We start from the raw sequence: 26,131 nt of genomic DNA on the forward strand, positions 1-26,131 counted from the left end.
CTGCTCATAGAAGACCATTCCAGAAGGGGAGGCGCCAGCGGGTGGCATGTTAAGTGTGGGATTGAAGTGCTCTTGTGAGAGAACGTTGCCATATGCGAAATGGCCCTTAAGTGCTGTAACTTAAACTTTATTTCTTTTCTTGTATCCTCCTCATGGGAAAATGAGTTAATATTAGGGGTATCCAGAATTTTCCAGAAAACCAGTACAGTCATACCTCAGGTTACAAACGCTTCAGGTTGCGTTTTTTGGGGGTTGTAGACTGCCAAAACCCAGAAGAACCGGAATGGGTTACTTCCAGGTTTCAGCGGCCGCGCATGCGCAGAAGCGCCAAATCGTGCTATGTGCAGATGCGCCGAATCACAACCCGCCCGTGCACAGACGCACTGCTGTGAGTTGCAGACGCTGCGGGTTGTGAATGTTACGAAAAAGGAGCAATGCAGCAGCGAGCTGCAGCTGGCTGGAAAGCCAAACAGGATGTTGATGTTTGGGACTGTACCGTGGGAACAAAGGGACAGTCTATTCACTGTACTGAGCACCGGATGTTAGCTCAGAGTGTCATCTGACCTGTACTGGAAGTACAGGGGTGGAGTTTCTCTCTCTGCTGTTGGTGTTTGGAGAGTGCAGACGTGTTTCTCTGTACTGCTGCAAAGACAGAAATAAAGGCATGTAAATACATTTCTGTCTGTCTCTTTCCCCTCCCTGGGGAAGGCAGGGAGGAGGGAAGAGTGGTGTGTTCTTCTCACGTTGAGGAGGATCGCCGATAGAGACCTCGCCTGTATCCTGCCGGGAGTCGCAGACGGGGAGGTCAACAAGGAAATCAAGCCGGGTGCCTGGAGAGTGGCACATTCCTCTGACACGGCTCTAGATTTTCGACAGTGAACATGCATCCTGCACAGATCACATTTGCAACCCGAGCGTCCACTGTATAAGTTGCTTTTCAAAAAAAGATTCACGAAATAAGTGGCAAGATCAGACTGTTTGATGCAGTTGCTTATGGCTTGCCAAGCTACTTTTCCATACTCATTATATGAAGGCATGGGACCCATTGGGATTAGTGTTGGTATTCCATGTTGGGGTTAATCCTTAATGGTTGGCAAGGCTTCCAAGTCGAGTTAGCCAAATCCTCAGCTAGCACTTGTGTCCATTTTTTGAATGAGAACCACTAATGATGGGGAAATGCTAAAGATGCTTCCTCCCTTTCTTTTACAGAACTGTTCGTGTGTGGCTGAAGAGAGACAGTGGTCAGTATTGGCCTAGCATATACCATCCACTGCCTTGTAAGTATTTGCAATCTTTAGTCCATTTTAATTCTCAATTTTCAACACCACTCCCACCAATAATTAGCTGTTGGGAACACAGTGTGGATCTTCCATAATTCTGATGGCAATTAAATATGTTGAACTTTCAAAATCAAAAGTATTCTGGTGTTTGGCAAATATAACCAATGTGACACCTGTGTTATTGGACTCCACTTTCTATCTGTGTCCATTGACTCTGCTAGCTGCTAGCTGATGGGGGCTGTTGTTTAGCAACATCTGGAGGGCATCCTATAGACTACCCCGGCCTATGATGTTCCTGTAGCATTGAATATCCTTCCTGTTTGAGATTCCCAAAGACATGAAAAAGAAAACATTGATAGGAAGAAAGTAAACTTAAATTTGTGTAGTACTTCAGGCGGTGTGTTAACTTAAAATCAAAAGCTCAGCTTAATTGTTAGCAAGAGGCATATTCTGTGTCACTATTAAATACAGCAGAACCAAAATTAGTTTAAAAACCAGAATTGATTATCTCTCAGCTTCACCATTTTTCACCATTGATCAAAACCAGCTTCTTCCAGGCAACATAGGCTTTAAAATTACTACATTAATCTGGCTTTTTAAAAAGTCCTGTTCTCCAAAAGTGAGCTGACGGAAATTTTGAACTTTATATAATTATGGTAAATTTCTCTAGCATTCGAAAGAAGCAGGCTATCAAATTATAAAGCAAGATCCTGAGCTGATATACAGGAGTATATTCATGTATCTACTGAAACAAGACTAAAGATCGCAGAAGTAGAACCTTGTCAGAACATAACGTTGCTAGGATGCCGTTTCAAAGCCAAGGCAGCACAGAACTAGGAAGTGTTTGGGAATTTATAATCAGAGCTGTGTAGAAGAGCATGAAAAAGGCAAAGTTGTGAATTCAGTTATATTTCCTATCCACTGGGCAGGTAACCCTGTGTACTTATGGGAGGAACAGTAGACTAATCCACACCTGGTTGCCTCATAGCTGATTTGAGGAGCTCAAATATAGCACAGCTTTGTCCTGGGCATTGAACAACACATTCATCCCAAGCTTGCCATGTGCTTCCTGTTCCGAAACTTTAATCCCCAATTCATAACATTAATACACTGCATATCATAGAACTGTAGAGTTGGGAGGGACCACGAGAGTCACCTAGTTCAACCCCCTGCAATGCAGGAATCTGTAGCCCAGTGGGGCTTGAACCACAACCTCGTGCTCTGCCAACTGAGGTATCCCAGCTTGCACCCTCTGAAATCCTTTCCTCCCCAAAAGAGCATTTAAACAGGTGACATCCACTAGATTCCTATCTTGCCATCCCATCTGCCCCTGTCTCCCACACTGTAATAACGCTGCCTTGATTGTCCCTTGACATTTGTGAGCAATAACACTAAAGGTCTTAAGTTCAACAATATGTTCATTTTCAGCTCCGTGTTCGTGCATGTGCATTAATCCAGAAACAAGGAGGCTGTCTGTCGGTCTAGATAACGGTACAATCTCAGTAAGTACACATGATAAGCTTTCTAGTTAAGATGTGCCCCCTTCCACTTCCAAAGCAGGCCTCTGTGTTCTGAGAATTCCTTTTTGAGCGTTTGATTAAATGGCAGATGAATGGAGCTGAAATCTACGGTACAGGAAATGGCATGTTGCAAGCAAATTTTATTCCTTCATTCAGTAGCACTCTCATTACTAGGGGGCTTGGATCCCATGGACAGCATTTTTATAATCATGAGTAAAACATTTAAATATTATTTTATTTATTAAATTTCTGTACTGTCCTGCATCAGAAGATCACAAGGCGGTTTACAATATGTCAAGGGTGGTGTTCTGAGAAAACTCCTGATTTTTTCCTACTTTGTTTACTAGGTACATGGATCTGTTCAGAGTTCAGAGATAGGTTTGTGCAAAGAATTAGAAGCCTGCCCCGTGGACGGAAATTCCTAGCTGTATCAAGGTTCAATAATGCTACTTTTCAAAGGCGCTGTTAAGACTTTAAGAAAGTGCAAGCTCTTCAGCTTCCATTCTTCCAGCTCATTTATTGTGAGCTGCGTCTTCTTGCCAGGGTTAGGAATGCTCATCTGTTGCCATCCTTCCTGTTGCGCAAATCTGAGGTCCAGTAATGTGGGTTTTCTGGAAATTACTCCTAGGCAAATTAGGGCAATCTGCATAGGATAATTTACACCATAAAGCTTCCTGGTGCCCTAGAGTCAGGGTAGGAAGCCTTTGGCAATCCAGATGCTGCAGAAATACTTCCCCCATGAACCCCAGGCAGCTTGGCTAAATAGGAACATCTGGGGGGCCAGAGGTTCCCCACCCCTGCCCTAGAGAGTGATCTAATTTAGTGTGTCTCTTTTACTAGCTTTTAATAGGCAAAACTGAATGGTGAAATGGCTAAGCTTGCCTAATGCAGTATTTGCAGTTTGCATCCATTCATTGTTACTAATGAACTTGTGAAGCTGAAATCCTTCCACGGGGGAAAATTAAGCACTAGACACGTTTTTCTCTTCATCTTGAGGCTGGTAGTGCTAGCTGTCCTTTTGTTCATGGGCTACTTTCAGTTGGGAATCTCAGAAGGCGCAGTGTAGCTTCTTCACTTTTTCTTTCCGTTCCCCCTTCCCTAAGGCCCCTGTAGCTGCGTCTGTCCTTTTGCTTGTGTGAGGCAGACTACACTGAGCTAGAGGAAAACAGAAATGACCTCCTGACCTATTTTGCCACAGTCCTCGCAAATAATGAGGCATTTAGCAGTACTTGCAAACACCAGGGTAGGGAATAGTGAAAAGAGATCTGGGCAACAAAGGACCAGCTCCAAAAACATGGGATTGGTCTGAATTCGAATCAGCCAGGTCTCTTGCTTTAGAGGCTTTCACCTTGCCTTTAAAGTTACCAAATTTACAACATGGTTTTCAGCAAACCGATGGAACAATTCCACAACCGCCACATTGATATTAAGATAAAAGATAAAATGGGAAATAATGGGAGACAAGCATCTCAAAAAAAGGACATAAAACGTGGTATCACTTGAAAGCTGATATAAAAAAAGCTCTTTTTAAAGTCCAGGAAAATGACTGTTTTAACTTGTCTGTTGTGCATTCCACCCAGTTCAGAGACTCATTCCTTGGAGTCATCTTCCTGATACTCTTTCTTTAGGGGAGAGGTGTGGATTTACTATTAATCATCAAATTGCTTGAAGCATAGCTCAACACTCAGCATTAATAAAAAACAAGATATTCCCTGCTGGCAGGTTTATACTCTAAAATGTTTAACAAATCAGGAGGGAAGGGGAAAACAAGGCGACTAGGCACCAGTTCCTGAAGTCCCTGCTATCCCATGTTTCCCATCCCTCTTTTTCTGCTGCAGGTAGATGATAGTTGATGACTTTCATACAGGAGTTAGATTGTCCACAGGGAAGTGCAGGGCAAACTTGCTTGGTCCCTGGAAGAATTTGCACAGTATTTGATCATTGAAGCAGCAACTTGCTGTTGGACTTACTCATTTGACTTTCTTGACCTGAGATGATACTAGAGCAGATATTAAACAGCAGACCCGTAAGCACGTAGAAGAAACCAAGTGTTTACTAGCAGTCAGCATGGTTTTACGCCAGGACAGCTCTTTTGATTGCAATTGGCAGAGTAAACAGAAGGAAAATATTATTAGATTTCAGAAAGGCTTTTGAGGGAATTCAAATATTTTGAATGATACCTCATGGCATCTATCTCATGGAACATGAGATAGAAGGAACTACTGTAAAATGGGTATTCAACATATGAAATGTAGCAGTAAAATATCATGGTGGGGAGACTGTCCAGTGACAATACAAAAACATTATCGTATAACCATAATCAAATCCTGAAATAAATATCAGTGCATGAATGATGTAAAACTTTCCAGTTCACCAATATTACAAATGGCAAATTCTCACATGCCATTCGCATTAATTACTGTAATGAGGTTGTTACATTATAAAGATGGTTTACAGTTTACAGATGGCAAAAGTCCATTTCAGCTTTAACGATCTTGTATCAATACAAGCAGCTCAAACACAACTGCTTAGATAGACCAAACCTTTCTACCGAGTGCCACAAAGGTAGCTCCTGTCGCTTCAGCTAACAATCTTCAAATGAACAGTACCCAGACGAACAAGAATCTAGAGATGACACGGAATTAGGAAAGTTCTTTTTGCAGTTTGCACTCCCAAAGAAGAGGGGATTGAGGTGAGGTGCTGACACTTTGCAGATGTTTGCATCTCTTTGTGGAAAGAAAGGGGGGCAATTATTAGTTCACAGGAAAGGCAGGAGTTCATGGTTTTCGACTACACTACGGGTAATTAATATTAGGTTAAACAAACCGAGCTATGTGTGGCCTGCTCTGCACCACTTAAGCTATCTCCCTCCCTTGGGTGAGGTGGAGGACACTCTCCTGTCACCAGCATTGAAGCAAGATTCACCAGTCTAGCCAGCATCTGCATGAATTGTTGAGGGCACCATCTTGCCTCAAGACAGCAAAATGGCTTGGAACTGGCTTTGCCAATGAGAAGAGTGGCTTGTAAGAACTCTTATCATTTAGTGGGGGAACCCCTAAACTTTGGAACTCCCTGCCTGTTGAGATCTAGCAAGCACCTACACTGTATCCTTTTAGGCACCTGCTAAAAACATTCCTGGGACGCGGGTGGCGCTGTGGGTTAAACCACAGAGCCTAGGACTTGCCGATCAGAAGGTCGGCAGTTTGAATCCCCACAACGGGGAGTGCTCCCGTTGCTCAGTCCCTGCTCCTGCCAACCTAGCAGTTCTCAAGCACGTCAAAGTGCAAGTAGATAAATAGGTACCGCTCTGGCGGGAAGGTAAACGGCGTTTCCGTGCGCTGCTCTGGTTCGCCAGAAGTGGCTTAGTCATGCTGGCCACATGACCCGGAAGCTGAATGCCGGCTCCCTCGGCCAATAAAGCGAGATGAGCGCCACAACCCCAGAGTCGCTCACGACTTTACCTTACCTTTAGCCTTTACCCTTTACCTTACCTTTAGCCAGATGCTTAGAAACTTCAGATAACCTTAAATCTGTTTTAGTATTTTGACTGTCGTGTGTTTTAAAGCATGGGGGTGACTTTTTCTTGATTTTACTGTTTTATCTTTTGTAAACCACATTGAGGGTTTTTTGGTTCCTGAAGAAGAAAAAGTTAACTCACCACCTGATTAAGAGCATGTGTCTCAGGGATGGGGCTGAGTTGAATTCAGTGGACTCTGGGTTACTTGCAGTTGTGCAGCATTCTAGTCACACAGTTTCAGCCTCAGTCGTTATTCTTATAGCTTGCTCCCCTTTTTATTAGGCTAAAAGGGGGGGCACATCTTTCCCAGTAGTTATTTGTTCACACAACTGGTAGGTGTGATCGCAGGGTCGCTCACCATACAACAAACGCTGTTGTTCTTCCATTGCGATTGTTTAATTTTGTGCAAGCCAATGACAGCATTTTAAAAGAGGTGTTGGGAAGAAATGAGAGCAGATAATACTGTTTTTTCCCCTTTCTCTTCCAGCTGTCTCCCCCAGCTTCATTCATTTTCCAAATCCTTGTCTTCAAAAATCTTGGATTTCTTTATCTTCTTTATCAATTCATCCCAACAGACGTGCACACTTTAAAATGCACTTTTTAAATAGCAAACAAAATACCATATTTTTCCGTCTATAAAACGGAATGTTTTGGGGAACTCAGATTAAGAAAATGAGGGGAGATGGACCAATGTATAAGACACCCCCTAATTTTTGACATTATTTTTTAGGGGGGGGAACCTAGTCTTATACACAGAAAAATACTGTATATTTGAGTCACTTTTTAATTTGGGCCAGGCTTCATCATATGTACTGGATAATAGATCATTTTCTGTATTTGGAACCTTTTATTCTCTTCTAATCCTGAACAATTTGTGCACTCCCAAGAGAGAGTGGGATTCTCCTGGGATTTTTTAAAGAATTTTTCCCACCTCCCCTTAAGTCAGTGTGTTGCTGAATCTTCACAGCATTACAAAGCTGTGTTGTCTTTGGCATGTAAGAGTCCAAAAATCAAGGCCATTAGAGTCTTGCCTTTCTTGAGGCCTGGCTGTTGTGCAACGAAGTCGCCTGAAGTGGAGGAAAGGAACCTCCATTTTCCTTCCTAAGCTGCATAGAGGAAGTGGAATGGGTAACAGAAATGAAACTGCCAGCAGGGAACTGACTGTAGGATATCATAAGATCAATAAGCATATTTGAGTGAGGTCAAAGTTGGATGTTGATCTGTACTGGTAGCATAGTCAGTAAAGTCTGGGTTCTGTTTTATTGACAAGTTTCCAGTGATTGCTATGAGTAGCTTTTTTTTTGCTTTTTTCACAAGGCTTACTGCTGCTAAACATTGGGATCATCTGGGTTACCATGCAGGGGTTTGTATGGCAATTCAAAATTATTCATATTTGCAAATGAACAGAACACAAAGGGCAAAGCTGGATTTCTGCTTTTTCTTCCATTCATGGATTATGAATAGAAAGTATGTAATCATGTTGCCGGAGAACTGGGTTCTTTAGTATTGTCAAATTGCAGCAGTAATGGCTGACTGGGCTCCAGAGGAAGATATGCATGTGAGAAAGTTGAGCATTTAGCTTTGTTTGTCGTGTGAAGCAGCGAAAACCACAAGCAAAACTCTGGGCAGGGGCGCAGTTCTACCCAGGCTGATCTCTCTTCAAGATGACCGGGGCTAAGTCTCCCTTAGATTCCATGTAATAATGGTTGCTGTTATTTTGTCTTAAAGCCATTGGGTTAAAAAACAAAACAAACTTGGGTGAAATTTACAGATTTTCAGTTTCTCCTCATGACTTTGTGCTTCTTGTTGTTTAGTCGTTTAGTCGTGTCCAACTCTTCATGACCCCCTGGACCAGAGCACGCCAGGCACTCCTATCTTCCACTGCCTCCCGCAGTTTGGTCAGACTCATGCTGGTAGCTTCGAGAACACTGTCCAATCATCTCGTCCTCTGTCGTCCCCTTCTCCTTTCCCAACATCAGGGTCTCTTCCAGGGAGTCTTCTCTTCTCATGAGGCGGCCAAAGTATTGGAGCCTCAGCTTCAGGATCTGTCCTTCCAGTGAGCACTCAGGGCTGATTTCCTTCAGAATGCAGAGGTTTGATCTTCTTGCAGTCCATGGGACTCTCAAGAGTCTCCTCCAGCACCATAATTCAAAAGCATCAATTCTTTGGCGATCAGCCTTCTTTATGGTCCAGCTCTCACTTCCATACATCACTATTGGGAAAACCATAGCTTTAACTCTACCGACTTTTGTTGCCAAGGTGATGTCTCTGCTTTTTAAGATTCTGTCTAGGTTTGTCATTGCTTTTCTCCCAAGAAGCAGGCGTCTTTTAATTTTGTGGCTGCTGTCACCATCTGCAGTGATCATGGAGCCCAAGAAAGTAAAATCTCCCACTGCCTCCATTTCTTCCCCTTCGATTTGCCAGGAGGTGATGGGACCTGGCAAATAGAAGGGGAAGAAATGGAGGCAGTGCTACCTTCATGTAAATTTGTCATCTTTTTGAGATGTGCTAAGCTGGGTTTCTGAGATACCCACATTTACCTTTCTTATTGAGTACTTTATAGAATAAAAAAATTGGGATAGGATTTTGGTGGTGGTAACGATGATTTTCCTGTCATTGCTGGCGTCCTCTCGTTTTGTCCTCGCTATTTAGTTCCTCGTTTGATTTCTTCCCCAAAGCTGCCTTGTGCAACTTTCCCTTCTGCTTCTTAATCTAAATCGCATGCCTGCCTAAGGACACAGATGCTTGGTCTGAACGAACAGTACTCATGAGTCTCATTGTCAGTATTGTGAAACAGTAACATCAGTGCGGCATAGAAGTCTCGCTTCCTTTGGCTCAAAGGAGCTAGTACACTTTCACACAAGTGTTAACTTCCTCTTCAATTAGAATGAGCCACAAGTAATGAGCACTACAGTGGTGCCTCGCAAGACGAAATTAATCCGTCCCGTGAGGCTCTTCATATAGCGGTTTTTTCGTCTTGCGAAGCAAGCCCATTGACAGCGGTTTAGCGCTATTAGCGGTTTAGCGGCTTTTAGCGATCAGCTGTTAAGCGGCTTATCAGCGGATCAGCTGATAAGCGGCTTAGGAAAAGGGGGGGAAAGGGGAAAAAACCCGCAGGAACTCGCAAGACATTTTCGTCTTGCGAAGCAAGCCCATAGGGAAATTAGTTTTGCGAAGCGCCTCCAAAACGGAAAACCCTTCCGTCTAGCGGGTTTTCCGCCTTGTGAGGCGTTCGTCTTGTGGGGCACCACTGTATTTCCTTGGCAATAGTTCTTCGCACATGTATATGTTTGTCTTGCCAGTTGGGGGGCTGTTATAATCAGACACAAAGTTCTGGGTATCTGATTCACTTACTGTCGGGGAAAAAGAACCAGTGCCCGCCAGTGCAAATTATTTCCCTGTTCACTTGTATGTTTAACTGTTGTGTAAGCGATCTTTTAAAAGAGAATTTTACTTTTAAAAGACAACTGAAGGCAGCCCTGTTTAGTGAAGTTTGTAATGTTTGATGCTGTATTGTTTTTAATATTCGGTTGGAAGCCGCCCAGAGTGGCTGGGGAAACCTAGACCAGTGTTTCCCAACCTTGTGCCTCCAGATGTTTTTGGCCTACAACTCCCATCATCCCTAGCTAGCAAGACCAGTGGTCAGGGATGATGGGAGTTGTAGGCCAAAAACATCTGGAGGCACAAGGTTGGGAAACACTGACCTAGACAGATGGGCGGGGTATAAATAATAAATTATTATTATATTATTATTATTATCTTGTATGAGTTCTATGAAGGCAGCCTATAAATATTTCCTGTAAGAAAATAAAATAAAATGATTCCCATATACCTGACTAAAAGAGGGACAGGGAGAAGCAGAAACTGAATCTGAGGGTGGCTCTCTTGATGTGTTCTCAGTGGAAATAGGAATTTCCTTCTGCAGCTAGTAAACACGCACACTGTTTCTAGCCCATTGCTGTAATGCATCTCTGCTGTTTTGGAGGATGGAGTAAGGAGGGAATGCTGCATGCCCACAAGTGTATTGAGGAAAGCAAAGATATGCAAGCCATACGGTGGACTCTCCACAGCTATCCCCAGGGTGTGAAGAGGCAGAGCAGACAGACCAGGGATATAGGTTCCATGCATCCCTAACTGTGACACCCATACACAGCTCTTCTGTATTGCTAACTGGGCAGATGGAGTTGATGAGCTTAACTTTCCACACATGTTGATCTAAAAAGATGCGACTCCAGTCCAGAGCAATGAACAAAGTGATAAATTCTTGGATTTTAACAAGAAACATTACATTGCAAACTACTCTGTAGATATCTACTTCATTCTTCACATTCTAAAGCGGCTACTTTGTTATTTTCCAGGAATTTATTTTATCAGAAGATTACAACAAGATGACTCCAGTTAAAAGTTACCAGGGTAAGAGATGCAATCCTACTTGTAGAAGAAGAAAAAAGAGGTTTACTTTGATCTTATCTTGCCTCATAGACCTTCAAAACGAGAAACCACGTAGGCTTATGGATATTTAGATCAGCTCTTTTTAAAGTTCCAGCAGGCCTGAGACTGTTTCCTGGGAAAGTTTAGAATGGTTTTGCAAACAAGCCAAAACATCTCCAAAACTTTTAATCTGTTCTGTCCTCTTTACTGTTAGATTATGGATTATGAAGTAATAGTTTGGCTGCTATTGTGCTTACTTTTTTGAAATGAATTCGTTTTTTTAAAAAGAGAACTTGATCATTTTTCAAGTATGCACTTTGAAAATATCAAGTGAGTTTGAAATGAGTTGTATACTTCCCAGACCTATTGCTTTGGTGTGAAAACATAGTATAGTAACAAAAACGCCACATTCAGGTAGGTAGCCGTGTTGGTCTTGACGCAGTCGAAATAAATAAAAATAAATAAAAAATTGTCCAGTACCACATTAGAGACCAACTAAGATTGTTCTGGGTATAAGCTTTCGTGTGCATGAACACTTCTTCAGATACCACATGGTTGCAGAACATGAGATTCAGAGGCCAAACGAAGGGGCAGTTTGCTGTATGTGGATCAGAATGACCACCCACACCTCAAAACACTGTCAGGAGAATCACAGGGACAGAGTGAAAGGCATTTAAAGAATGACATTACATTTCTATGCATTTCATTTATTGTTCTGTTCCGTGTTTTGTCGCTTACAAAGCGAAATCAGCTCAGCCTCTTCCCTATGTGTGGCATCTTTCAGGCCCCCAGATCCATAGCAAATCCCTTAGGAATTGCCGAACTCTTTTTTTTTTTTTTTAATAGAGCAGGAAATAGTTCTGGAAGCTTTGTGCACTTCAAAAAGGCAGCCTTGTGCATTGGACTCCACAGAGAACATGTAACCTGAATGATAGTTAAATCTGTAGTTCTCAAAGCTATAAGGTGATCGCTGATACTTACCTTAAGCTCTCCTAGAGCTGCTCAGCTCTGGCCTCTTTTTAAAAAAACCACTGATTTCATCATAATTTTATACCTGTTTGGTCTGTACACTGTGTTTGCAGTTTGCATTTGGTTTTTCAGAGCCTGCGGAGGTGTTTAATAAACCTCTTGTTACAACTGTAGGAAGCCAGTTTTCTCATCAAAGCCAATTTCTCACCACATCCTTTAGTTCTCTCCAGCCTTCTCTGTATCCTCCCCAGGGTACTTAAGCTGTGCTCTGGCTTCTGCATGTTGCAGCCGCCACAGTTCTCCCGCTTGCGCTCTCTTGTGCTCAGCGGCGCACACATTTCTAACATTTTGGTCCAAGCGCCAGCATTTGGGAATCCCAAAGCATGGTGTTTCGAAACAGTGGTTTCTTTAACAAAAGCTGTCTTGAATAGCATTGTGTGACATGGAGCTGATGAGAGGAAGAAGGCTAATCAGCACTCTAATTCATTTTTCAGTTGTTATTACCATATTGTGTACATTGCCCTAAGGCATATTTGTAGAAGGTGGTTAATAAATAACAGCAATAATAAATAACATAATTGGATTGAACAGATGATTGATTGTTTGAGTAAACTACCCCCCCCCCCCAGCTTTTAATGGGGAGAATGCAAATAAAATGGCTAACTGCTGTGGTGGACCCAGAAAAAAAAACAACCACAAAATTGATGATGTAACAATTATGGAATCTTAAATGTGGTGTGAATTAATTGCATGTGGTAGTGATTGCAGAGGCTTTTGTTCCCTTTGTTCTCTCCTATTGGTGTTGAACAGGGGTAGGGATCCTGTGGCCTTACAGATGTTGCTGAGCTGCGGTCCCATCATCCAACATCTGGAGAACCTCAGGTCTCTCTCCCCTGGTGAAAGAACTATGGTCATTGAAAACAGGAATAGATTACACTGGCATTTTGCTGCCTCGTCTTTTGGTCAGTTGTGTTTTTCTGACATCCAAAACACCACATTTAATTGCAGCACATTTTTAGGGCCGTGTACTCTGTTCAGCCAACTATTATTTCTCCCCCCACCCCAAACATGCACCCCCCCACCCACCAACACTTTCCTTCTCTCTAGCTGAATCAGGCTTACACCAGGCCTGATCCTCCCACCCCATTTTAATGGCATTAAAGAATACATGAAAATAGCACAGATTAGGGTAGCATGGAAGAAATGTGAATAGCGCAGGTCCAAACCACAGAGCCTTGGGCTTGCCGATCAGAAGATCAGCGGTTCGAATCCCCGCGACGGGGTGAGCTCCCATTGCTCGGTCCCAGCTCCTGCCAACCTAGCAGTTCAAAAGCACGTCAAAGTGCAAGGTACTGCTCTGGCGGGAAGGTAAACAGCGTTTCCGTGTGCTGCTCTGGTTTGCCAGTCATGCTGGCCACATGCTGTACGCTGGCTCCCTTGGCCAATAAAGCGAGATGAGCGCCGCAACCCCAGAGTCGTCCGCAACTGGACCTGACGGCCAGGGGTCCCTTTACCTTTAAGGATGGAGTAGAAGATGGGAGGTGGAGATGGAGAAAAGAGATAGAGAAACTCCCACACAAGATGTTAATGCCTCTCTTCCTCTTTCCTTTTGCAGCTCACCAGAGCAGGGTTTTGATGGTTCTGTTTGTTCTGGAGATGGAATGGATCCTGAGCATAGGACAGGATAAGCATTTCACATGGCATTGCTCAGAAAGTGGGCAGCGACTTGGCAGTTATCGCATTAGTGCAGGTGCCTGTGGACTCCAGTATCCTTTACAGTAATTGTGGCATCTCTCATTCGCCTTTTTTTTGGGCTGTGTGTATGTGTGTGTAGCTTTAATTCTTAAGGATTTAAAAGAGCTTTCAGAGTTTACGTTTTCAGAACCTTGTTGTGCTCCAAAAATGGTGGGCATAGAATTTGTAAAAGTGACTTTGCTGCCAAAAAGAGCTGCCGAAAGTAAACTGAGCCTTGCAGCAGGTCACAACATATAAGCAGTATAAGCAGCAAATAATTTTATCTTGTGCCATTAGGGGAATCCAAAACTTTTCTTAAATAACCTTTTTTTCTCAAAAAGCAATCTCTTAACCACTTTCCAGGTTATTAATTTCAAGTCCCTTTAACATCTCAGGGAAACAAAAACCGTAGCATGAATTAGGGATGCAAATCTGGGCAGCAAGATTTCATGTTTGTGGTTGGTTGTGGTTAATTAACGTACTGAGGTTTAAGCGCTGACTTACACTAGCATTTGTGGTTTGTGTGTTGCTTGCTGCTGGGGTTAACTAGTGGAAATGTGTATACGTCTGCATTTGAATGAGTGAATGCCTCTGATAGTGTGTTCTGTAAAGACAAACGTTATTACCAAGGCAGAAATTTTTTGGTGCCACATAGAAAATGAATTTGCTGTCACTGAAAAACATGAATACATCCATAGTATATTAGTCCTTTCCCCTCATGCATGAGACTTAAAGCTTCCATTGCCCAGGTATTTTCTGGCATGCACAGACACATAATGAAAAGCATCCCTTTCCAGGGACCATGATCTTGTTGAGGTTGAGCGATGGAAGCCAGACTGTGAGTTGTGAGCATGTGCTGTGTGTTGCTGTGCTCAAGTGCTTGCCAGATGAGTTGTACAGATGTTCCCTCTTGCCCAGCAGCCCTGAGGTGCAACCGTAGTCCTTTGGGGATTGCTGTGCAAAGTCATTCAAAAAGGTAGCAACACACACACTTTTAAAGAGTTGGAACTTTGTTAGATTCCTGAGTGCTTCCTCGCCAGATTTGATATGGAGACCCGGCATGTTTTTATCGGCGATCATTCCGGGCAAGTGACCATCCTGAAACTGGAGCAAGAAAACAGCAACCTGATCACAACTTTTAGGGGACATGCAGGTATGACTCGATGCATGTTTGGTCCCTTGGGATTGCTGTATATGAATACTAATGGGGAATGCCATGCAAGTGGCGAGGAAACTGCCTCTTAGCTATGGGCAGTGGCGTAGCTAGCTGCTTGGGTACCTGAGGAGGCGTGTGTGCCCTGCACCAGGCTGAGCCACCCATGGAGTCTGCTGCTGCCTCCCCCTCGGCTGTGCAAGACCCATGCTGCCATTTTGGGCAGCTCGGAGCCTGCAGGTGGCCGAGCCACTGCGTCACTCCTAGGGGTGCCACCCCCACGGTAAGTGCCACCCCTGCACTTTGCTTCGGGCTGTGGGAGTTGCTTCAATCTTTGCAATACGTTTTTTCTAGCTGTTGCGGTTGCTTGAGATTTATTGAAGGTTTACAGGGCCATGCAGCTTGAGCAGCATATTGTAAACGTCGTCTTCTTCTTTGGCGATCGCTCATAGCCAAGTAAGATTGTCTTCCATAAACACAGTTTTAACAATGTCCATAAGTGACTGTGGAGGCCAATTCTGGACCCACACATCCTTCCACAGTGGGACATTGGTTTCCGGGCGGGAGTTGATCACGGTGTGGATTTGCCAAGCATGCCTTCCTCTTAGCACATTTCTCCCTTGCGTCCTGAGTTTGAGTGTCTTCAAAGCCCATGACACCTTTGGTGAAGGCTGTTCTCCAACTGGACACTCGCAGGCCAGTGTTTCCCAGTTGTCAGTGTTTATACTACATTTTTTTCAGATTTGCCTTGAGACAGTCTTTAAACCTCTTTTGTTGACCACCAGCATTACACTTTCCATTTTTAAGTTCAGAAAAGGAATAGAGAGCTCCAACGAATAGAGAGCTCCAAATTAACGTCAGTGAAAGAAGTTTCAAAGTTCACAAAGTACAAGTGGTGGTTCACAAAGCTGTACTGTCACAGAGGGATTGCACAGCAGCTTTCGCATGCAAAAGACGTCCATTGGTTTGATAGTTGTGCTACATAAAGAGCAGGTCTGCTCAAAGAGAGGATGTACACAAGCAGGCTGCCCCAGTTTGATGACAGTACAGATATAGTAGTGCATTCTTCTAACTGATGCTGGAAACTCAGGTTTGTCATAATTGGGTGAGAAAAGTGAAATTCAGGAGGGGGAGGAATTCTTTATCAGTACCCGAGTTTAGTGTAAGCCTGTGCATGTCTATCATCTGTAGGGTTAATGCTGCCAGCCCAATTCCCAGGCTCTTAAAAGATTTAAAGCAAATGCAGTCAAATCCTTAACTACTTGATGATGATCTGGCAGTTTACATAAGCTTCTGTATTTCAATAGTAAAAATCCTCCCTTTTCCCCCTTCCCCTCTTCCCTGTCCTAATATTTCCAGGTGGAATCACTGCCCTCTGTTGGGATCCTGTGCAGCGTGTCTTGTTCTCCGGCAGTTCTGATCATTCCATTATTATGTGGGACATCGGAGGAAGAAAAGGAACAGCCATTGAACTGCAAGGACACAAGTACAATGCACTGATCAAATGCTTTGCCCTTTCAGATATATCTCGCCCACAGAACATGCCTGCTTTTATTCAGGCAGATATCTCTCACTGAGAATTGTGGATATAATGAAGTTTTCGGAATAAAATTCAGGAACCTTCAAATCAGCCCAAACGCTCTAAAAAACTGGTTTCTAGCAAGTAAAGTATAAAGCAGGGGTGGCTAATCTGTGACCCTCCAGAAGGTGGTGGACCACAAGGCCTATTGTCCCTGAGTGCTGATCATGCTCACTGGTGCTGATGGGAGTTGTAGCTACAGGTTTCCCATCAGCCAATTAGAAACACTCCTAGCAACTACTACTGTTACTCTTTGCATCCTCTTGGCCTTTCTCACACTGTGGCTGATTTTGTTCTGATTGACAGGCAACCTGGCTATCCCAAAAACAACCCCCCCTCTCCCTCCCTCCCTCCCTCCCTCTCTCTCTCTCTCTCTCTCTCTCTCTCTCACACACACACACACACACACACACACACATATATATGTTGAGTAGGGTTGGATGAATCTGTCAGTTTTGGCATCTCAGTTTCTCATTTCTTGTGGAGTTCACACCATCTACACATCATTCTGCAATTCTTAAAAAGTTTGCAGGAAAACTTAACATGTATTTTTGTATGACATTTTGTCCAACGTACACAATTTTGCAAGCACTTTCCCTATATAATGACCCATTTTCTACTTTTTTGGGTGGAGAACTGCATTGCAAAAATTTGGAGTGAGAATTTTGAATTACAATGTGAACCCATCTAATTCACACTTCCAGAACTGACATGTGCACCCAAGTGCAGATAGCCTTCGGAATTCTTACTCCTCCAAATTTTAAACCAACCTGAGGTGCAATGGGTTGCAGTGCATTCCATTTAACTCTGAATAGAGGGCAGGGTTTAGATCAGTGCTGAAACTTGCTGGATGATTTAGTTAGCAGCTGTTAGCCTGATTTATGCAGTTTTATCTTCACAACAATCCTTTGAGAACCCCACATGAGAGTCCTTGTAGATACCATTCTGAGCTTCCTCACAAAATATGTATTTGATGCTATGAAGACTAGGTCAGGCATCTCACTGAAGGAATTTATTTTTTAAATAAGGGAAGTAGGATTAGATGCAGGCTTGGAATCCAGGCCCTTAAATGTTTGCTTCTGAATGGCAGGAGGACCCCCAGAACAACACCTGGGGGGTGTGTGTACAGAAATATACAACTTAATGGATGGGTGTACAATTGCTTGTGGCTGAAATTGCTGCTCCTCAGAAATGGTGCCATAGTTTGTTCTTTTTGCTTAATTTTGCCATGCTTTTGTTTCTTCTGCACAACTGGGCTTTCTGCTCTGCAGAATCTAACCCATTCCAAGCATATGAATGTGTTTCTTGGACACAGAGGGAAATTGGCACGTTCAAATTGCTGTTTCCTACTCATCAATTATCTTCTAACTTTTATTTTTTGTATATTTACTGTAGTGATAAAGTTCAGTCACTCTTCTATGCCCATCACACACGGCAGCTTATATCTTGTGGAGCAGATGGAGGAATCGTTGTCTGGAATATGGATGTTGAGAGGCAGGAGGTACATACTCAGTTCTTCTCCTTTATCTGGTCAGGGAAATGACAGCTTTTTCAGTATTGAATATTTTTGAGAGTACACTGAAGGCCAGTTTTCCCAAACGTCTCTCTTTGAACTTGATCACAACTTGGGTTCATATAGCACTTTTTTCTATTGGGTACATCTGTTTATCCACTAATATTTTTAGCATTAAATGGGCATTACTTAAGGGTTGTAGGTGTGACACATTGTGCAGGGAGGGAGGGACATCTTCTGAATATGGAGGGTTCATTTTAGTGATTATGGCTAATAGCTGCTGATACAGTGGTGCCCCGCAAGACGAATGCCTCGCAAGATGAAAAACTTGCTAGACGAAAGAGTTTTCCGTCTTTTGAGGTGCTTCGCAAGACGAATTTCCCTATGGGCTTGCTTCGCAAGACGAAACGTCGGGCGAGTTCTTGTGAGTTTCCCCCCCTTTTTTCCCCTTTTTGTAAGCCGCTAATAGTCGCTAAGCCGCTAGTAGCCGTGCTTCGCAAGATGAAAAAACCGCAAGATGAAGAGACTCGCGGAACGAATTAATTTCGTCTTGCGAGGCACCACTGTACACCCATCCTCCCTGAATTTATCTAATCCCCTTATAAAGTCATCCAAGCCGGTGGCCCACATCACATCTTGGGGCATCAGATTTCAAAAGTTAATTATCAACTCAGTGAAGAAGTGCTTACCCGTTTTGCATCTGCTGCCAATCACAGAATTTTTAGAGTTGGAAGGGACCATGGGATCATCTAGTCCAGCCTCCTGCAATGCAGGAATTTCACCCAACAAGGGACTTGAACTCACAACCATGAGTTTAAGAGTCTCATGCTCTCCCGACAGCTCATTGGGTAATCCCAAAATTTAGTAGTATGAGAGGAAGAAAATTGTCTCTCAGGATCATGCCTAACTTTTATAAATCCCTCTGTTGCTGCACTCAAGTGGTTTTGAACAAAAGGCCTTGAGGGTCAGATAGTGTCTTAAACATAGGCAGTTCTAGGAATTTGTACATATTTCTTCCTAGGAATGAGTTTCTTTTTAGAATGCCTTGCCTATTACAGACATGAATTTCCAGTCTCAAAACATTAAGTGCAGTTACTCTTAAGAATTTCTCTGTTGTTGTTATTATAGTATTGCCTGATAACAGATTTGTAGCAGACCTTTCTGCTCAGCTATGTTTTGAACCTGGGGTGGGGTAAGTGGTAAGCAATATTTAACCGGGTTAAACAAGCTTGCTTTGAACAAAGACTAGAGCCAGTAATTGGAAAATGGCTCTTTCATCTAAAAAATGTCAGCCGTGTATTTATTTCCAAAATTTGTATCCTGCACTTTAGACAGATCCATGGTGGCATACACTAACAACAAGAGGCAATAAAACTAAAAAGAACCTCCTATACAGTGTTGCCCCGCAAGACGAACGCCTCGCAAGACGGAAAACCCGCTAGACGAAAGAGTTTTCCGTTTTGGAGGCGCTTCGCAAAACGAATTTCCCTATGGGCTTGCTTCGCAAGACGAAAATGTCTTGCGAGTTCCTGCGGGGTTTTTTCCCTTTTTTCCCCCTTTTCCTAAGCCCTAAGCCGCTTATCAGCTGATCCGCTAAAAGCCGCTAAACTGCTAATAGCGCTAATCCGCTAAGCTGTCAATGGGCTTGCTTCGCAAGACGAAAAAACCGCTATACAAAGAGCCTCACGGAATGGATTAATTTCGTCTTGTGAGGCACCACTGTATTCAAAAAGCAGATCACAGATGAATGCAAACTTCTTCAAAATTCCCAAACAGTCTTAACCTGGTGCTGGCTTGATCTGCAGATCCATTTCTGGGAATATTAAGTCCCCACTGGGTTTCTAACAATAGATCACGTTCCTTGTTTTGAAAAAGCAGGTGGAAAAGGCTCTTAACTATCAGCTACAGGCTAGTTTCCAACCTGTGGAAAGTTCTGCTGCTGTAGTTAGAAAAACAAAGGTTTTGTTTTGCCTCACACAAACGGCAAGTTTCTGTTTTGCCCTGAATGACTTCCCTGCTGAGTTGTACATGTCATTCCAGTCTTGCACCATTAAGGATGGCAGAACTAGTTCCTGTTAGACAGAACAATGCTTTGCAGGGCATTGTAGTTACGGTCTATAATTCTTCACATAAACAGTCACTGGACTAGAATGACTACTTCTGTTAAATTTCAATTCAATCTGTATGAAATCTGGCTCTTGGTATAGAACTTGGATTTTTTTAAAAAAAATCTCTGTGCCTATTTTTCAAAGCCGTGTCTCACGATTATAGAGATGCACTTGGTAATGAACAGATGGCGCCTGAGTCCAGTGTCCAGGTCTAGATTTTCTGTCTCGTGTGTCCCTGTATCTCAGGGGTGGGGAAAACCTTCATCTTGAAGGCTGTGTTCCCTTATGAGCAACCTCTGGAGGGCCAGAAGTAAAAATGGGTGCAACTAGAAGTAAATGTAGATGCAGCAACAGACCTGTTCAGTGTGCTACCTTCCAACCCCACGTCAGAGGTTTCTGTCTCCATATATACGTACCTGTGTATACAGTCCCTGTATTCAATTTCCACCCAGGTGAGCAGCAGACATTTCCGCAGTTAAAGTACACAGTCCATCCTGGCGCTTATGGAGGGCACAGAGCAGATTTGCTGAAGGATACAGCCAGGAGAGAGGGGATGTGGCCTGAGCAGTATTCCCTGAGATATAAGGTCAGATAGTGAGTGGCCAGGGTACCACATTCAGCCCCCAGGCCTGAAATTCCCCACCCCTGACAGTGGGATTCTCTTAGCCTTCTACTTTATAAGACTGATAATCAGCTTGAAATGGGCTTACAGATGGGTCAGGCTGTCAGCAAGCAAAGATTCTGATCTAAAAGACCAGCTATTCTGCACAGATGTGTTGAACCAGGGCATGGGGAGCTGGTCCAGTTTGTATCCAAATATAAGGTATTTTCTTTTTAGGCAGTAGACGGAGAAAAGCAGTATCTCTGTATACTCTTCTCTTGTTTCATGCATTGACTGACCAAATGGAGGAGGGAATAGTATTGTGGCCAGTGGCCCCATCCCTGATCCCAAGCAGGTCATGCAAAAGGGCAGAATGGGTCCTATAGGCATAACAGCTGTATGCATGACCGGGAACTTTGACATGTGCTGGTTTCCCAATGTACACAAGTGAGACCCTGTATAGCTATACGTGTACACATGCGGCCCATTCTTATTGCCAGCTGAACATGCAGTCAGCAGGGACTGGGTCAGCTAATGAGGTGGTCCTCCCTCTTTGCATTCAATGTGAAAATGAATTGAAGGTGAGAATGGGGCTTAGGATTTCAAAGGGTTTTTGTTGGCACTCTGTCTGTGGTGAGATTTGATGCTCTTAACTAGGTTTGAGTTTATTAAAAGTGCCCTTTTGTGAAGCTGAAGAGTGTCTCATTCTGATGGGAACCCGCTTTTCAGGATCAGGGACTCTGTTTGAGAGTTGCTTATAATTAAATGCATTTAATTCAGCCACACCATTCTCAACTCAGGGTGAGACTATGTATTATCCTGGCAAAAGAGATGTTTGCTGGTTAAGAGTAGTGTGTGGGGTAAAAAGTCACTTGACAGAAGAGAAATTACAGGTTGGAAAGGAAATGCTTAATGCTTTCCCTGCTACCAGTCCTTCGCCAAGCCAGTTTTTGTCTTGTTAGCTTGTGTTCTGTTCTCAGAGCACGCTGGGGGAAGGTTTCATGGAGAAATGGACAAGGAATGCAAAGCATTAAGACACCCTTTTCTGCCCACTAGTGCTCCCCTGTCATTAGTAAACACAGTGTTGGGAAACCATGTGTGCCCTGTAACTTCTTGCCTATCAGGCTGTGCAGGTAAACTCTGCAAAATAAGAAAATATGTATAAAATTTGCTAACTTGCATGAAGTACTTTAATGTGGAATTTATTGGCTGCTCGGTAGAAGCAGCCCCAGAGTGGAGTGTTAGCTTGGACGTCGTTAAGAGGCCCTAATCCTGTTACAGTTTTGATCTGTATATAGAATCGTCTTGCAGCTGGACTTGATGCTTTTCCCCTTCATTCTTGCATTAGACGCCTGAATGGCTGGATAGCGACTCTTGTCAAAAGTGTGATCAGCCGTTCTTCTGGAACTTCAAACAAATGTGGGATTGCAAGAAAATAGGCCTTAGGCAGGTATGTGGTATGCTGCTGCTGAAATAATTGAAGGCACACTCCTGTTTTCACTTGATCAGTGTCCTGTCTACATTAAATAGTGAACTCATTCACCTAATGTGGATCCTTATATAGCCCAAACAGCCAAGATGAGAGTATCACTAGGCTTGAGTGAAATCCAGGGTTTGCAAAAAAGAAGCCTATGGAAATGAATCTGTACAAATTAGTTCAAATGGGACTGGTGTAGATAAGGACCTTTCCCACTGAATTAATGTAGTATTTTCAAACCCAGGTGTTTGTGGTGGATTTCTCAGTTCCTCCATGCTAGGGCCAGCCCAAGACATATTGGCACCTGAGGTGAACCACAGAATAGTGCCCCTCTTCCCACCAGGGAAGAAGGGGGCGGGGTTAAGATCTTCATTGGGATCTGCTGCCGCTGTGGATCCTGAGTTGGTTGCCTCGCTTTGCCTCATGGGTGGGCCCTGCTCCCTGTACATAAAATATGGATGTCATCAAGAAGGAGGTATCAGGGGGATAATGGAATACCTTGCCCTTTGAAGAAAATAGTGTGGGCTTTGCTCAGCTGTGTGGGGAACTGCTGGGGAAAGGTGAAATCATCCATTGTTCAAACTTAAACACACGTTTTATTTGCCTTCTGCTCATGTTACATGCCCGTAGGTAAACATACTATCAATGTATTATTACCACCAATAATGAATTGTTTGTTAGGGTTGAAGCATCAAATAAATGAGAAGGCTGCAGTCGTAAGTCAAATGCAATTGTCATAATCGGAAGGTTTTGGGAACTGTTTTGCCATAGATTTTCATTTTGCTGGCTTTCGAGGGCACTTGATCCTATGTTGAGATAGGATTACAGTCTAGAAAAAAATAAGTGGTTTTTTTAAGGCAAGCAATGTCTCTTACAGAAATAGTGGCTTTATGTTATGAAATGCTAGTCTAGATAGAGTTAGAGCTATAAACAGTTTCACCTTTTTCCTCCTCTCCAGAATAGCTTGCTAATTCTTGGTCCAGATTGACAAATCTTACAAAATACCCTTGTAACTCCCTTTTGTAGGATAAGCTACAACATGTAAACAAATATGTCTGGCCTTGTTCTTTCATCTCGTCCAAGTGGTGCTTTGCTGTGTTTTTAATTTCAGCATCATTGCCGGAAGTGCGGGAAAGCAGTATGTGGCAAGTGCAGTTCAAAGCGCTCTTCCATACCACTGATGGGGTTCGAATTTGATGTGAGAGTCTGCGATAGTTGTTACGAATCAATAACAGATGAGGAGTAAGTAGCAGTCCCTGGTCCTCTCCCCTCCTTCCTTGTTGTCTACCTATCCTACCTTCTACCCGCCCATGACAAAACATTCCAGTTTCTGTGGGAAACTGATACTGCAACAGACTAAATGTTGGAAATTCTCTTCTCCAAGCCTTAAGAATTATGTGTCCACAGTGATGCTCCCTCAGAGCAATGCAGACATGAGAAATCAACTTACTAATCGATTCCACCACCCTTTCTAAAGCAGAGCTTCTGCTTCACTCATTGTTTCCTCTTCCCTCAGGCGTGCTCCCACAGCCACTTTCCATGACAGCAAACACAATGTCGTCCATGTACACTTTGATGCAACACGAGGGTGGCTCCTGACATCTGGGACAGACAAAGTTATTAAGGTAAGTACTGCCTGGTGGGATTTATAGGTATGCCCCCTATATCTCAAAGAGGGATGCGGGTGGCGCTGTGGGTTAAACCACAGAGCCTAGGACTTGCCAATCAGAAGGTCGGCAGTTCGAATCCCCGCGACGGGGTGAGCTCTAGTTGCTCAGTCCCTGCTCCTGCCAACCTAGCAGTTCGAAAGCACGCCAAAGTGCAAGTAGATAAATAGGTACCACTCTAGCGGGAAGGTAAACGGCATTTCCGTGTGCTGCTCTGGTTCGCCAGAAGCGGCTTAGTCATGCTGGCCACATGACCCGGAAGCTGTATGCCGGCTCCCTCAGCCAATAAAGCGAGATGAGCCCAGAGTCAGTCATGACTGGACCTAATGGTCAGGGGTCCCTTTACCTTTACTATATATCAAGGCAGAATTACCTTTTCTTGCTGTTTATAACTTCAAGGGCCCTGTGACTGGTCAGAGCTGACCCACTGAGCTTCATGACTGAGTGGGGATTTTTCAACCCTGATCTCTTGGTTCCTAGTACAACACTAACCACTATACTACACTGGCTTCTTACAGTACTTCTGCTATGGGGCAGCTATTTAAATTAAGTAAAGGTAAAGGGACCTCTGACCGTTAGGTCCAGTCGCGGACGACCCTGGGGTTGCGGCGCTCATCTCGCTTTATTGGCTGAGTGAGCCGATGTTTGTCCGCAGACAGTTTTTCCAGGTCATGTGGCCAGCATGACTAAGCCACTTCAGGCGAACCACAGCAGCGCACGGAAACGCCATTTACCTTCCCGCTGGAGCGGTACCTATTTATCTACTTGCACTTTGACGTGCTTTCAAACTGCTAGGTTGACAGGAGCTGGGACCGAGCAACGGGAGCTCACCCCGTCGCAGGGATTCAAACTGCCAACCTTCCGATCGGCAAGCCCTAGACTCTGTGGTTTAGACCACAGTGCCACCCACGTCCCTAAATTAAGTAGGTAAATACATATGGGGAAAGTAGAATGTCACTTAGAGAAGGATCTTATATTTTCCTTCAGGTTTGAGTTTGTTTTATTCTGGATTGCTTTATTTGATGCTTTAATGTGAGATTTTTATTTAAAATATAAAATGGTATAAAAATGAAATGAATAATTCCATTGTGGGGGAAATGGTGCCTAGACATTCTGTTGTGGTGACTACAGCCTAGGTTTAAGGTGGCATTTGGCAATTAGCTTATATATCAGATTTTCTAACACTTTTGTGAAGAGGCAGACCGCATGCCACCCTACTTTGGGTTTATCTGTCCCTCATTGGGTTCTACCCTGTCCGCACTTGTTAGAACTATCCACAAATAATTCAGTAAATCACACCTGAATCTCTTCTCACTGTCCATATTTGTATCTTTTTAACAGTTGTGGGATATGACACCTGTAGTATCTTGATGCATTGGTGAAACACAAAGCAGCATTACTGAAGAAGGGATTCTTAATGTACTGCAGAAGATGAAGCAAGCTGTGTGGCGACTGTTAACTTCTGGATGGTTTTTCAAGTGACGTACTAGATCCAGGGTGAACACTTGCACCAAACACTCTACTTCTTTGTTCTCAAAATGCAAGAAATATTTTTTTAAACTTAACAACTATACAATCTGACTCTGCTCAGCCATTTGGAACTTGTCTGGGGAGTCTGTGTGCGGTGCGGTTTGTGTTTCATGTTCTCTGTCAACTTGTGCTGTTTGGCGTGGAGGAATTCTTGCAAATGTGAGTAGCATTCTGCAATATTAGGTTGGAGAGGCTGAATCTGCTCTTAGGGGCTAAAAGAAAAGCAAAGGATTCCTCTTTCTATCTTTCCCAGCAGAGTCACTGAGCAGGAACCTCAACAGTAAAAGTCGTCTTTGCAACGACATTCTAGCAAATGGTACTGTGGGTTGTGAGGGGGAGAAAAAGTTAGACAACGTCCAGTCTTTTTCATTGCCTAGCCAAGAGAAATGCTTGTTTAGCAACAAATTCTAAAGTTGCTAAGCTATTTTTCAGGCTTGACCCATGAGCACAGAAACCAGTTCAAACTGAGAGCTGCATAAAATAGTTTTATGCAATTACCATACCCTGCCAGTGTGGAAATATTCTTGTTTAGCTGGACCAGTGATACCTGAACATTTTTTTTAGAAGGCAGGGTGAGAATTATGCTAGTGTTTACTGGGCATGGTTTGAAACTAACTATTCCATTCCTGCCACCTCTCTGGCAGGATGTGTTTTTAAAATTGCTGATAACTGTGATTTGTTTCCAATTCTCAATGTTGCCCCCCTCCCCAAATTAATGTGGTTTAATTTCATATTTTGTTTTGCTGCCTTTTTCAAAAAGTAAATTGCTGAAATAAAAACTTCCTTTCATAGCATCTGGTATGGGAGACTCATCTGTTTTATAAACCTCTGCCATTTGTTTTAATTTTCTTCCAAACTGGGAAGATCCAACTACAGGGGAACTTCCATTCAACTTTCTCTGCTGGGATTTTTGATAGCAGTGTGCAAAATATATGTTAACTCCATTCACATCAAGAAGATTGTATGCTGACTGCCAAGTGATACCAAATATATGAGCTTTATCTACATAAGAAACTATGCAAAGTACTGCCAACTTAAATATGCTGTTTTAA

At 43.3% G+C, this 26,131-nt stretch overlaps 1 protein-coding gene across 2 annotated transcripts in view; it reads left to right on the forward strand.

Annotated features, from left to right (window-relative positions):
• The window catches only part of WDFY2 (WD repeat and FYVE domain containing 2), a 42,927-nt gene extending 17,054 nt beyond the window's left edge, over positions 1-25,873 (forward strand). For both annotated transcript variants that reach the window (XM_083730653.1, XM_083730654.1), the window contains exons 2-12: positions 1,210-1,277; positions 2,709-2,782; positions 10,676-10,730; positions 13,333-13,483; positions 14,492-14,604; positions 15,964-16,090; positions 17,579-17,684; positions 21,754-21,855; positions 22,994-23,124; positions 23,399-23,507; positions 24,891-25,873. In XM_083730653.1, coding sequence (XP_083586779.1) covers positions 1,210-1,277; positions 2,709-2,782; positions 10,676-10,730; positions 13,333-13,483; positions 14,492-14,604; positions 15,964-16,090; positions 17,579-17,684; positions 21,754-21,855; positions 22,994-23,124; positions 23,399-23,507; positions 24,891-24,920 — 1,066 coding nt within the window. In that variant the 3' untranslated portion in view covers positions 24,921-25,873. The remainder of the gene's footprint in view (positions 1-1,209; positions 1,278-2,708; positions 2,783-10,675; positions 10,731-13,332; positions 13,484-14,491; positions 14,605-15,963; positions 16,091-17,578; positions 17,685-21,753; positions 21,856-22,993; positions 23,125-23,398; positions 23,508-24,890) is intronic.
• Positions 25,874-26,131: the final 258 nt, after the last annotated feature.

This window comes from Podarcis gaigeae (assembly GCF_964106915.1).
Source record: "Podarcis gaigeae genome assembly, chromosome: 3".
Classification (NCBI taxonomy): Eukaryota; Metazoa; Chordata; class Lepidosauria; order Squamata; family Lacertidae; genus Podarcis; species Podarcis gaigeae.